This window comes from Dreissena polymorpha, chromosome 8 (genome assembly GCF_020536995.1).
Source record: "Dreissena polymorpha isolate Duluth1 chromosome 8, UMN_Dpol_1.0, whole genome shotgun sequence".
In the NCBI taxonomy this organism is placed as follows: domain Eukaryota; kingdom Metazoa; phylum Mollusca; class Bivalvia; order Myida; family Dreissenidae; genus Dreissena; species Dreissena polymorpha.
Genome location: NC_068362.1, coordinates 61,517,394 through 61,531,133, shown reverse-complemented (window position 1 = coordinate 61,531,133; position 13,740 = coordinate 61,517,394). Strand labels below are relative to the sequence as shown.

The 13,740-nt window shown below is 36.0% G+C and overlaps 1 protein-coding gene across 1 annotated transcript in view; it reads left to right on the top strand.

Moving 5' to 3' along the window:
- Positions 1-13,740, top strand: part of LOC127840574 (uncharacterized) — a 107,286-nt gene that overhangs the window by 12,714 nt on the left and 80,832 nt on the right. The window contains exons 4-6 of the mRNA XM_052368983.1: positions 5,894-6,122; positions 8,067-8,209; positions 13,182-13,377. Of these exons, the coding sequence (XP_052224943.1) occupies positions 5,894-6,122; positions 8,067-8,209; positions 13,182-13,377 (568 nt within the window). The remainder of the gene's footprint in view (positions 1-5,893; positions 6,123-8,066; positions 8,210-13,181; positions 13,378-13,740) is intronic.

Below are 13,740 nucleotides of genomic sequence, written 5' to 3'. Positions count from 1 at the left end.
CTGCAGTATTGACTGCATACGAGTGCTGTTGCTCGTTCAAAGCACGTGCTTTCATTGGCCAATATAGAAATTCCAAAACACTGACACTCCGCCTTCAGGCGGGGTTTAGTTGGGCAATTGACAGACTATCGTAAATCGGCTCTCAACATTTTTTGGCGATTTCAATATGGCTTTCTTGTTAAGAAAAAGCGATTTTTGCAGCTTTTGAGCAACCAAATCGCCAATTTCGCCCACTCGCAAATCTCCTGTGTCCGTCTGTCTGTCCGTCGGTCTGGCATTCATGCGTTTTTCTAAAACGCTGTCAGAATACCTGATATTTGGTGTGTGAGTCTACCTGTATTACTTACAGATCAAGGTCGAGTTTTGATTAAGTCCTTAGATATTTGGCAAAGTTACGTGCCTTAGACTTTGTAAATTGCCTGTATAATAACAGTTTTCCAGACTTTTTTCCAAAATGCTTGCAGAGATTATCCTTATTCTTTGCTGTGTGAGTCTACCTAAACAACTTACAGATCAAGTTCAAGATTTATTCATCCTAGCTGAGGTCCATTAATGTTTGACAAAGTTATGGGCCTTGGACTTATTATTTTCACCTGTTCAGATTATGTGTAAATAAAATTATACAATTATATCCCCAAATAAACAGCAGGTGTCAATCAAATCATTCATATGAGCAGATTACAGCAATCCTAAATTTTTTATTTATTAAAACATCAACAAATCTCACTTAATGGCTTTGGTAGTGCTCACAGGTTATGTTATCTCAGTGCTGATTGAAGATATGCTTGATTAAGTTCGAACATGACATTTAGTCAGAGATTATTGATGTTATGATTATGGTATGTCAATAAAGATCAAAGAGTCAGACTTGGGTGTTAGTTAGTATCATGTTATTAATTTAGATGAAACTCTAAAGACATCACATTATTTCTACAATTTCTATAAACCTGTTAAAATATAGAATGAATACAAAAAAGGGAAACTAAACAAAAAGTTGATTTTAATATTTTGTTGAGCCTGCTAGTGGAAAGATCTAAATAGAATTTACAATAGTCGAGTGTGAGTGTGTTAATGATTGCATGCATGTGTCTGTGATCATCCAGACGTTAACTTTGCCATTCATCATGCAACATGACCAACACACAGGCGCTCGATGGCAATGACTCAATGATCGACTATCCGTTGTGACACAATTTTAGTTACCCATTGTTTTTTATAATGCATACACATACTAAATCAATAAAAACGTCTTCTTAAAAAAAAGATAGTTTGACTATGTATATACAGTCAATCTTGTGGATGTGACCACTTGAATTAAGCGACCTTTGTCTTATGCGACCACTTTGAAATCCCACCGAGCTTTTTCACTATATTTTGGTATTGTATTAAGCGACTTTTGTCTTACGCGACCCCTGATTTTCGTGTATTTTGATGTCCAAATCTTTAATTAAGCGACCACTCTGAGGTAAAAGTGGTTAATCTATTGATCGTTCAGGGACAAATTGGTGTTGATTGTTTATCTAAGCCGATAAGACGTACCGTTACATCTTTGTTTTGTTTTCACACCAGCCATTATGATTATGCTTTGTCTCGTTGACTGGTTCTGACCGCTATTGATGCAGACTGCGTATCAATTCATTAAGTTGAATAATAAAAGAGCTTATTAAACACAGTCTACCGTTTAAATAGTTTACAATGTGGAACACCAATGAACAAACTTATTTGCCGATTTTTCTCGAGTATAGATAACAGGTGCAGAAATAATGCACTGCACGCGACAAACATTTCCTGAGAGGTCAGGAAAATAAACTATTATTCGGCAACATCTGTTGAAATCCGTTCATTTACAAATTGTCATTACGCTAATAAGTATGTGTTAGCCAATCACATTGTTATTTTCTTAAGAAATTTTCCAATCAAGCCTGTTTGTTTGTTTTCAATTGACGTGTTTTAATTTTTTCAGCGCTTTGTGTATCATAATAGAGTGAGATTTCCTTAAGCGTACATGCATAAATTAAAATGTCAAAACGGCAAGTGTTAATGTTGATTGAGAAAATTCGGGTATTGAAATTGTCTAAGAGCAAAAGCGCACATAAAATCGGTAATGAGTTTTGAGTCGGAAAATCTCAAATTCAGAACATTCTTAAGCGTAATGCCGAGGTGCTTGAAGACGTGGAAAATAATGCGTTGGGTGAAAAAAGCGCGCGAGGTTCACGTACAGAATGAGGACATTAATGATATTGTGGTTACCTGGTTTAAGGATGCAATAAGTTAGCACTCTTCCAGACTGGCCTTTTTTATTTAAAGACCATTTTATTAAGAGACCACTTTTGGAAACTCCCTTGAGTGGTCTCTTAATACACGATTGACTGTAGATATTGACTATGCTTTATAATAAACAACAGGTAACTAAAATTGCGTCACAACGGATAGTCCATTATTGAGTCATTGCCATGGAGCGTCTGTGGACCAACATATGGAGACAGTGTGTCATATGTAATACCCCTTTCCCCAAAGGTCAAGGACAAACTTTGAGGTCAAATGTTAACTTAGCTTGCCCTGATTGTAAGTTTGTTGTTAATTATGCAATTAAAAAAAAACTGATTTAGATAGTATGACTGATTTTGATATTGTTGTGACAGAAGCATATAGGTCTGTATATGAAAAGATTTTAACCCAGTTGCTTCCAAATTAATCAACAGTGTTTTTTATCACCAAAATGGGAATGGGGCTGGGTCCCTTTGGATTTGGAAAAATGCATTGTTTTGACTAAAATTGGAAATATAAAGTGCTTTAAATATTATATTTACCAATGTTCAACTTAGGAGCTGGATTGGAGATTACATAAATGTTCATATTTGTTTTATTATACCCCCCTTCGAACAAGAGGGGGTATATTGTTTTGCACACGTCGGTCCGTCCGTCCGTCGGTCCGTCCACCAAATGGTTTCCAGATGATTACTCAAGAATGCTTAGGCCTAAGATCATGAAACTTCATAGGTACATTGATCATGACTGGCAGATGACCCCTATTGATTTTCAGGTCACTAGGTCAAAGGTCAAGGTCACAGTGACTCGAAACAGTAAAATGGTTTCCGGATGATAACTCAATAATGCTTAGGCCTAGAGTCATGAAACTTCATAGGTACATTGATCATGACTGGCAGATGACCCCTATTGATTTTCAGGTCACTAGGTCAAAGGTCAAGGTCACAGTGACTCGAAACAGTAAAAAGGTTTCCGGATGATAACTCAAGAATGCTTAGGTCTAGGATCATGAAACTTCATAGGTACATTGATCATGACTGGCAGATGACCCCTATTGAATTTCAGGTCACTAGGTCAAAGGTCAAGGTCACAGTGACTCGAATCAGTAAAATGGTTTCCAGATGCTAACTCAAGAAAGATAAGGCCAAGGATCATGAAACTTCATACATTGTAGGTACATTGATCATGACTGGCAGATGACCCCTATTGATTTTCAGGTCAAAGGTCAAGGTCACACTGACTCGAAACAGTAAAATGGTTTCCGGATGATAACTCAAGAATGCTTAGGCCTAGGATCATGAAACTTCAACGGTACATTGATCATGACTGGCAAATGACCCCTATTGATTTTCAGGTCACTAGGTCAAAGGTCAAGGTCACAGTGACCTGAAGCAATAAAATGATTTCTAACGTATTCACACAATGGCTTCCACCACAACTGACAGCCCATATGGGGGGCATGCGTGTTTTACAAACAGCCCTTGTTTTATTTTTATTTCTTGGAAACCTTCAAATGTGAAGTTTAAAGCATTCATGTGGAAAAAAAAACCTTTTTAGATTGGGAATGGGGCCGAATTTTGGCTCCAAATTGTACACAGCAAACCACTGATAAGTGAAAAATCTCAGAAAAAGATAAAGAAACAATTGTTGCTGATGGCTGAATGATTTTGCAATAAACTTTTCTTCCAAAAGATATCCTGCAAATTGCAAGTCAAAAGGCATCAACACGCAGAGCCATACAGCCTGGCAAGCGGAAAACCTAGCTGGAAAACTATCAGAGAGAGTGGGAGACCTCTAATCAACATCTATGGCATTAAATTGCTGCACCAGGGCACAATCAGATTATGCATAAACCAGATACCACTTGGTTGTAGGGTTGGGTGTGGTCTAATTGCTTTCAGTCTCTAAAATACTCTACCCTACTGTGGCAAATGAAGCTTTGAGGCTGGGCTGTTGACAGGCTGTAATTTAGTGCTTTTGTGTGCATAGGAAAACATTTGAGATGCAGTCTGGGAAAATGGGGCTTAATGCATTTGTGTAGATATAAGGGACCACACTTTGGGCCTAAACTATTGCTTAAAAGAGACTTCATTTAAACGAAAATACCATAAAAGGGGACCCCGATTAGCCTGACAGTCCTCACATGCGAATGAGGGATGACACTTTCTGACATCATAGAATTGTTAACTTAAAGTGTGTTCTAACTGAAAATTGAGTCTTAAGCAGAAAGTTCATCCCAGATTTGACTGTTTTGATTGCACAGGCTAATTTTTTACCTTACTTCATGCGCATGCATTACGCCACATTTTACCAGAGGGTGTCTGATGTTTTAGGAAGCTGTTGTACACAGTTGTTATCATGTAGTTTGGAGTGTTAATTCTGTCATAAATCTGTGGCAAAAGACTTCACAGTTTGCCATTCACATTTGAAGATCTTCATTGATGCCATAAATGTTTTTTCTTGATCTGGATGTCTTGAGAAAGTATCTTGTAATTTCTTATCAAGATGTTTCACGTCACACTTGCATCTTGTAAAATTCACCCCGATTCTGATAACAAACATGATGCATTGCAGCTGCAATGCTTAGAAAACCATGACAGTTTAAACAAATGTGCACCTCCTGTTCCTACTCCTGTTCATAGTTTCCATTAGTGAGTAGGCATTAATAGAATTATAATCAAGTTTAGCAATGCATTGGCTTGTTCTTTTTTGAAACCCATTTTTACATACCCTTCTTGATTATCTCTTAACCACTTAAATCCGTATTTGTACACATTTGTAGTCCCTCAGAAAGTTTAATTTTATTTAAAAGAATTTTCTTACTAGATTCAAGTTTTAAAAAGCTTCATTTTCAACCATAAGATACTGATGAGCAGCAAACAGCATAAAACCTGAACAGACTGTGAGTTACTCCCAGGCTGTTCTGGTTTTATGCTGGTTTTAAAAGCCATTTTTAGTTTGCTTCTTATGGGGGAAAGGATTAACAACAGTAAATTCACTGTAATTCACACACCAAATCCCTTTAAAAACAAGTCCGGCTCTGGGAAAACAGGGCTTAATGCCTGTGTGCAAAGTGTTGTCCCAGATTTGCCTGTGCACATGCATTAAGTGTTGTACCTGATAAGCCTGTGCACATGCATTAAGTGTTGTACCTGATAAGCCTGTGCACATGCATTAAGTGTTGTACCTGATAAGCCTGTGCACATGCATTAAGTGTTGTACCTGATAAGCCTGTGCACATGCATTACATGTTGTACCTGATAAGCCTGTGCACATGCATTAAGTGTTGTACCTGATAAGCCTGTGCACATGCATTAAGTGTTGTACCTGATAAGCCTGTGTACATGCATAAAGTGTTGTACCTGATAAGCCTGTGCACATGCATTAAGTGTTGTACCTGATAAGCCTGTGCACATGCATTAAGTGTTGTACCTGATAAGCCTGTGCACATGCATTAAGTGTTGTACCTGATAAGCCTGTGCACATGCATTAAGGCCAGTTTTCCAAGAGCGTGGCTTAATTTAAAATCCAATGAAAAGTGTTTCAGCTAAGAATAAATCTTGAACCAAGTCATGAACAACTCAAAAGTTCTATAACCATGTCTTTGTTTATTTTCTCATTACAGTTCACTGATCTCAATACGGAAGCCATATACGATGTTGTGAAAGTTTTTGATGGCCCCTCTCTTGAGGATCCAGTGCTGGGAACGTTTTCAGGGAACACAACTAATAGGACTGTCCAGTCAAGGGACACCACCCATCCCAATGTGACATCCACAACGAACATACTGCTGCTGACGTTTTCATCTGATCACAGTGTCGAGGGTCGTGGCTTCAATGCCACATGGGAACCCGGTGAGGGAAATGATATTGTTATATAAAAATTTAAGCTTATTTTAGCTCAAGTCCATTTCCTGGGTAGAACCAGTACTTGGTGTCTTTGTTGGAGGTCTTAAAAACGCTACCACAGTGGGGCTTGAACCCGTGATCTCCCAGTTGCTAGGCCGATACTGTATCCACTATTCCCCTTTTTGAATGGAAGTTTGTTGAAAGACAGGGGCAGTTGGAAATTGGTTGCATTGGTGGTTTCTTGTTGTTGTTTTTTTAGGGGGATGAGGGGGTGTTCTGGTCATGCCTTATAATATAATTATCATTTTGAACAACACATTCACAGACCTTATATGAGAAAATTCTTACATGGTCAAATACACAAACAATATGCATTTTATATTTTATGAAAGACAGGTATTTACACTTGTTTTTCTTGTATATGCTGTTTTGGTATTGACATATCGACATAATAAATCCAATTTAAGTATGGATCACATTGCATTCAGCATTTTATTTTGTATTCATTAGAATCGAAAAGATCCAAATTTTAATCAAATTGGTGTCGGTTATCAATTCCTTCTTGATTTATTAAAACTTCCATTATGAGATATGCATTATAAGCTATAAAGATCTATTTAATTAAATTTGTGTCGCTTTATTCCTTCATGAATTATACAAATTTCTGTCACAAGATACTTAATGGTCCACTTGTGTGCCATTAACATGCTAAGCATAGTAGTCGTCTGCTGTTAACCTTTCATAAAATTCATGTTTACTTTCATATATTCATGCTGCTGACACTTCTTCTGACAGACGACTGATAGGTCTTGCTTACGCCCATTTGTTTACATTCTCTTTAACAAAAATTTAAAACCGCAGTGTTGAGCCAAAGACTTTGAAGTGTTATTTAATGCTTTTGTAAAGCAGTAATGTTTCAATAAGTGATAAAGCAAAATTCTTACAGCGTGTTACTTAAGAATGATCTATAGTTGACTTGTTGACTTTCATGTTATAATGAATTGAAAATGAAAAAAGTAGCATACCATCCCTTGAACTAAGCATACATGAAAATAAGACTGATAGCCCAATCTGGCTTTCAATGGAAAATACTGTAAAACAGAGCCAGTTGATTGAATGAAGTTACTTTGACTGTTGCAGAAGTTTGAACTCTATTGCTTCCACACAGATGTTCAGATTCAAAGTAGTGTAGTCAAGCAACATCATAATTAAATGTACTTTTTTCTGGTTTATGTTTGAACGTTCTTGATGTCCAATCAACAACCACAGATTTTCCTGTAATAATGTTTGATGTATTACAAAAAGCCTTGGGTTATGAATGTTAAGTTGTTGTTCACTATAACTTTCCACATTTAGATCTAGGGTTCATATCATTATCATGTCACAAAATTGAACAAAAAATAATGATTGTTTACATTGAAATAGAAATTAATATAATTGCTTCATCCTGAAAATTGTCTTTTAATCGTCGTAATAATCAACCCAACATGTCATTTTAGCTTTTTTCCCTGTTTGGTTAATTAAACTGTGTCCTCTTCCAAAGGAAATAATAATGATGTCCTTACTGTAACATATGATCTATATGGTTTGTTCTTCATGTTATACTAACCTCCCATCTTGAGTTTTCTGCACTCTTCTATTAGTGTTTGCCTCACCCTTGATAAGAGATTTGAAGTGCATGTTCAAGAGATTTTTTTAACTTGTACTTGATAATTATGGAAAAAATATCATCTTCAGTGACTTCCTGAAATGCAACTGTTTCTAATTGAGCTGTGTTCTATGAAAACTAAGCTTAATGCATGTGTGTGAAGTATGGTCCAAGATTAATCAGTGCAGTCAGCACAGGCTAATCAGGGATGACACTTTCTGCTTTCTTGACACATTACCACAACCAAAAAGCATCACTGAATCAGTCCATTGAAGAATTGTTGATGTTTTTCTCACTTTCAGTTGCTGCCAGTGATGTTGAGGAGCGCAGAGCAAAAGAAGAGTTGTCATGGATTGCCTCCCTTGGATACCCATTTGGTTACCAAGGAAACCTGAAGTGTAGCTGGATCATACGGACTGATCCCAGGGTCATAATAAGCATCCATGTATGTAGTTTTATCCTTAAATTTTTCAAAGTCAATGATGACAATTTCAAATTCGTTTAATTGCTTCTCAATTTATATTGTCAAAAATAAAAGAACAGAATTTGCACAATTAGTTAGTTTGTACACATCCTCTTAGTACCATTAATTGTTGCTTACCAATAATTACAGTATAAACTCTCTTTTTGACCACTTTGGTATTACGACCAACTCGCTAACACAACTACCATTTTTCAGTCCGGATTTTTTCCTTCTATATTTCAATTATCGTTACACTCACTTATCCCACCAACTGCTAAATCGCTATTACAACCACTTTAATAAATAGCAATGAACGAAATTACTCTAAATTGACACCCGCCAAACCACCAGTTATTTTCTCACCTAACTTGATTGGCAGGGATCATATTTTCCAGCAACATCAATCGGTCTGGATGTAACTGGGGAAAATGTGTCCGAACATTTATATCCGCAATCATGACATATTACGTTAAAATATATACAATTGATTTTGCCATTCATGAAGGTGGTATAACAAAAGTACAAGTTTAATTCCCTTAGGCATTTTTTAAACGGTAAATACGAGTTTTCTCAATTGGTTTTATCATTTGCTATTTCATTGTTGTTTCGTGCACGGACTTTAGATGAGTCAATATACGCTCCGTGTTTCGTGTGCTGTTTTATCTGACTTTTTTCATCGTTGTCAATATTATTATTCTGTGTGATTTGATACCACGCATCTAAACTTCCGGTCGTGGTTATTCAACAACAAACAATAAAGTACACGAATTATTTTGATTCTAACACGATTTTTACTAAAGCTTTATACAATGAATATTATTTTTCTTGTGTACTTGTGTGAAGTTCCGCCCATAAAATAACTTTCGGCTGTTCTGTCGATCAGATCCGCGACTTTCATTCATTTATTGCTGGATTATTACGCTGGTGAAAAAAGTATCAGCATGTTTTGTTTAGTTACAGCGCGTGCTTTCAGTCTATAAGGTCCGCCCACAATTATTGCAGAAAATCTGATTTTCTTCTTTGTTTATATGAAAGTTTACTGTTTCATGCATGAAATGCACAATTTCCACGAAGATAACATCAAGATTTACATCTCCGAAGTAACTATCAACGATTTTATTGTGGACAGGTACACTTTACAGACTGATTAATTAGAGTGCTAGGTATAAACCATTGAAATTATCGATTGATATTGACAACCGCGCGAATTTTCGCTGCTTGGGGTCATACTAGTCGGCTGACATGCAATAAACTGGTCCTGACCGGTTTAGAGACTGCAGCGAATGGTATATCACACCTAATCGAGATAAGAATGTAAATAGGGGGTGTTAGCATGTTCACTGTGTAATCGATTTCATGACATGCAAATTTTAGCAAACGAATAGGACCGACTGTTTGGGATTTTCAATCGGTCTTTCATGACCTCAATCGGTATAGGACCGACAAAACCGAAAAAAATATGATCCCTAATGATTGGGTGTTCTGGTTCAATCGGGTTTGTGTTCAAAGCCATTGTGAACCAATTAACCACAATTCACGACAACGGTTTTCGGCATCAATTTGTGACGCAGGTGTTAGATTTTCGGCACTTGTTATTCTTTTTAACCCTTGATTCTTGATTGACAATTAGCTATTATTATTGAGTCTTTGATGGGTAAATTGGTTATTGTTTGGTACACACTTTAAAGATTTAATATTGCGAATACTTTAACAGTTAGGATAATTGAGTAAGACGGTTTTGTTCGTGATGGATATAAAATCCGACCTGTATACCATATTGCTATTCAAAATGGATAAGCGAAAACGACAAGAGTTGTGTTTAAAAGAAAAAATTATTTGATCAACGGGAGTGATGGGAAATCTCAAGGGCAGTTGGCTGATTTATTTTGCATTTCAAAGACTCGGGAGTGTTAATTTTTTTTTTTTCGTCTCTCCAAAAAGTTATTTGCTCGGCTGGCTCCATGTTGTCATTTGATAGTTGGACATGATTCCGCTGAGTCAGATTTTTATGCAGCTCATAACCTATTAAGTTGTGACCAAACAAAATTGCATAAACCATTAAAAAAAATGTGTTATGAATAGAAATGGCCCGTTATGAGAAACTCCTGTTTGAGCTATGTCGGATGTGAAATGTCGGCTGCAATCCAGATAAGACTATACTGTTATAACCAAGATATGGAATCGTTAGCATCTGAATGTGGTAGACTACAGGAAGGTATTGAAAAGCAGGTTGTGAAAGGGAAAAGCTCTTCAAAGCAGACGACAATTGACTCATTCTTTAAGTAAGCCTAAGGGATAGTGTCATGATGAAAAGTACATTTACATGTATTTTCACTTCTTCTTTGAAAAGCCGGACATATTATCTTTGTATACTGCATAAATTAATTTCTGGTATATTTTATGCGAAATTTTTAAAATTCATTGAATTTTAACGTTTTTGTTTTATCTGTCCTTCAAATTCATGAAAATTCAGAATTAAAACCACCTCGCTATTAAGACGACTTTACAAAAGCCCCACAGGTGGTCTTAATAGCGAGGTTTCACTGTATAGTGATTATATTTGAATTTCATTTCATTTTCTATTAGTTTGAAAACCCACTGTAATTTTATATGGCTCATTATTGATAGTATTAATTTTAAAATTGATTTGTTTAAATACTTATTATGCAATTTGATATCTCATAGAGTCCCAGTTAAAGGAAACAAACAAAACCTATTTGTAGGCATGAATATTGGGAAAAAAAGGTTAACAAATAATAATAAAAAAATAAGGCAGTGGAGTCTTAATAGATTTAAGCATACAGTTACTGTCTCAAACATAAAATATTTATGATCTTGAGGATTGCTAAAAGTTATTGTTAATTAAAGCTTAGACAGAAAATAAGAGCATCACTTACACGATTATTGAATGCAGATGTTCCAGTAAATGTTATTGGAAATATAAACATTATGGTGAGCAGTGTTGTGCAAATATCGGGCACAGTTCCCACCTGAAAATGCATGTTTCAAAACTGATAGCTGCGTGTGTAACAGACATTATCTTATCGAAAAGAACATTTTTTTGTACAGAAAGTATTTCTGGGTTTTGTTATTATTGCAGATACCTGTGATCAATGATATATTCGTTATGGTGGCTTTTTGTTCATAAGAAACGATACCATGACTCAAAAATACATTAACCCTTTACCACTTGGATACGTATTTTGACGCATTTGTAGTCCCTTAGAAAGTTATATTTAATTTAAGACCTTTCTTAGTAGATTCAATTTTTAAAGGCTTTATTTCCAACGCTAAGATACTGATGAGCAAGTTACTCGCAGAATGTTCTGGTTTTATGCTGTTTGCACATAGCCATTTTCACTTTGCTTCTGAGTGGGAAAGAGTTAGCACATTGTATAGTGTACATATAAATTTGCAATTTTCATAAGAGGTGTTAAACTGTATGCATCGACTATAAATCAGAAAAACAACAAACAATGAAAATGTTTTAAATGAAAAATCATGTTTTCTGTTATAATACTGTGATCAGGTGAGTAGCTGGGTTTACGCACTTCTTCATGTGTGTACAAATATTTGAGATGTATCAAATAATCAAAAAAGATATACAAATTGATGCATGAGTGTGGTATGAGGTATGATCCAGCAAAAGAGGAGGGAAAAAATCACAAAACTTACTAGAAAAATCACTTTAATTGTTCTCACAGGCTAATAAGGGATGATACTTTCCACTTACCGTAAAAATGCAGTCATAAGTCGAGATATTTTTCCTCCAAAAATTGATTAAAATTATAGTCTCGACTTATGAGATCGTTCATGAAAAAAAAAATCGAGGTGAATTGATCCCCACATCGTTGCGGTTGTTAAAGTTGTTTTTGTCACAAAAACTCGTTGATCTACAGCGCAAAAGTCTTATTTTAACTGATGTGAATTAATTAAATCATATTTGTCAACTTAACTTCTGCTTTATTTTGATAATTTAAACCAAAGTTTAATGTTAGCAAGTGTTTTTTTACTAGAATTGTAAACAAAGAGTTCGTGAAATTTGCACACTGTGTGAATTGACAGTTTGACGTCATCAAAGGAAAGCCGCTTCCTGTCTAAAGCAATAAAGCGACAAATTTCTCGCTGACAAAATTGGCTTCCTTTGTCTAACAAGCAACATGCTTAACCAATTGTATGTTTGTTCATTTATGGCAATCGTCCAATTAAATAATAGCACGTGCATAGCTCCGCCTTTCGAATCTTTTGCAGAGAACAGAGGTGGAGTTTAATGGTTAATTGAGCAAGTGTTTTACGCAAGTTGAGTTCCGATTTGCCGTAATTACTCGGCCTTAGCATTAAAACGACAAATACATTTACCTATGATTTTCCGAGAAATACCGATAATTAGTTCCGCGATTTACAAACTTCATGTACAGTTCCTTACAATGGCCGACGCTTGTGTTTACAAAATTCCTAAACACATATTCGTAAATTATGGCAGAGTGTGTTGTTGGATTATTACTGATTATCAAATTGCGAGGTAAAACTATTTTTAACTACTATAATATCGGGTTTGTTTAATATACTTAACATGTTAATCAATATAGTTGTGTCACAGAATCGGAAATAAATTTGATGGGGTCGCAATTTTATTGACGCTTATTTTCCGATTGTCTGTATTTTTTAACCCGACTTACAAAGTCAACATACACAAAATGTCATATTTTCGAACCATTTTTATACCCCCGACTTATGAGCGGGCAGACCTATGACTGAGTTTTTACGGTTAATGGAATTTTATGTTTAAAGGAAGTGTCATCTTAATGAAAACTCAATCTAGGCAGAAAGTGTTGTCCATGATTAGCCAGTGCAGACTGCACAGGCTAATCTGTGACAACATTTTACACAGATGCATTTAGCCCAGTTTTTCCAGAACAAGGCTCACTAGTATCATGATACGGGAACATTCTAGGTGCTGTATCTAGATCTGGCAGAAGGTGATTCCCTCAAACTGTTTGATGGTGAAACAAGGGAGAGCAGTCTTCTACGCCATTACAACGGTCAGTTGCGGAGTGAGCTTCTCTTTACCACTGGACAAGCTGTATATCTGATGCTGACAACTGACCTTTACCACAGTGGTCAAGGCTTTAATGTAACATATCAGAAAGGTAAAAGTTGTTAAGTATTAAACATTGTAAAAACACATTGCCTATCAAACAGGCTTTTGAAAGTGGTAGAGGCTTTAGTATATAAATCGCATAATTAAACATTTGAAACTGGTTGAGGCATCAGAATCATGTAAATGGGGCCTAATGCATGTGCATAAAGTTTCATCCCAGATTAGAGTATGCAATCTGCACAGGTTTATCAGGGATGACACTTTCCTCCTGTATGGTATTTTTCATTTAACCCTTACAGTGCGGGAACCGAGTTGTGAAGGCCTTTGCAAACAGTTAGGATCCAGATGAGACGCCACAGAACGTGGCGTCTCATCTGGATCCAAACTGTTTGCTATTCTGATAGTATTCTTT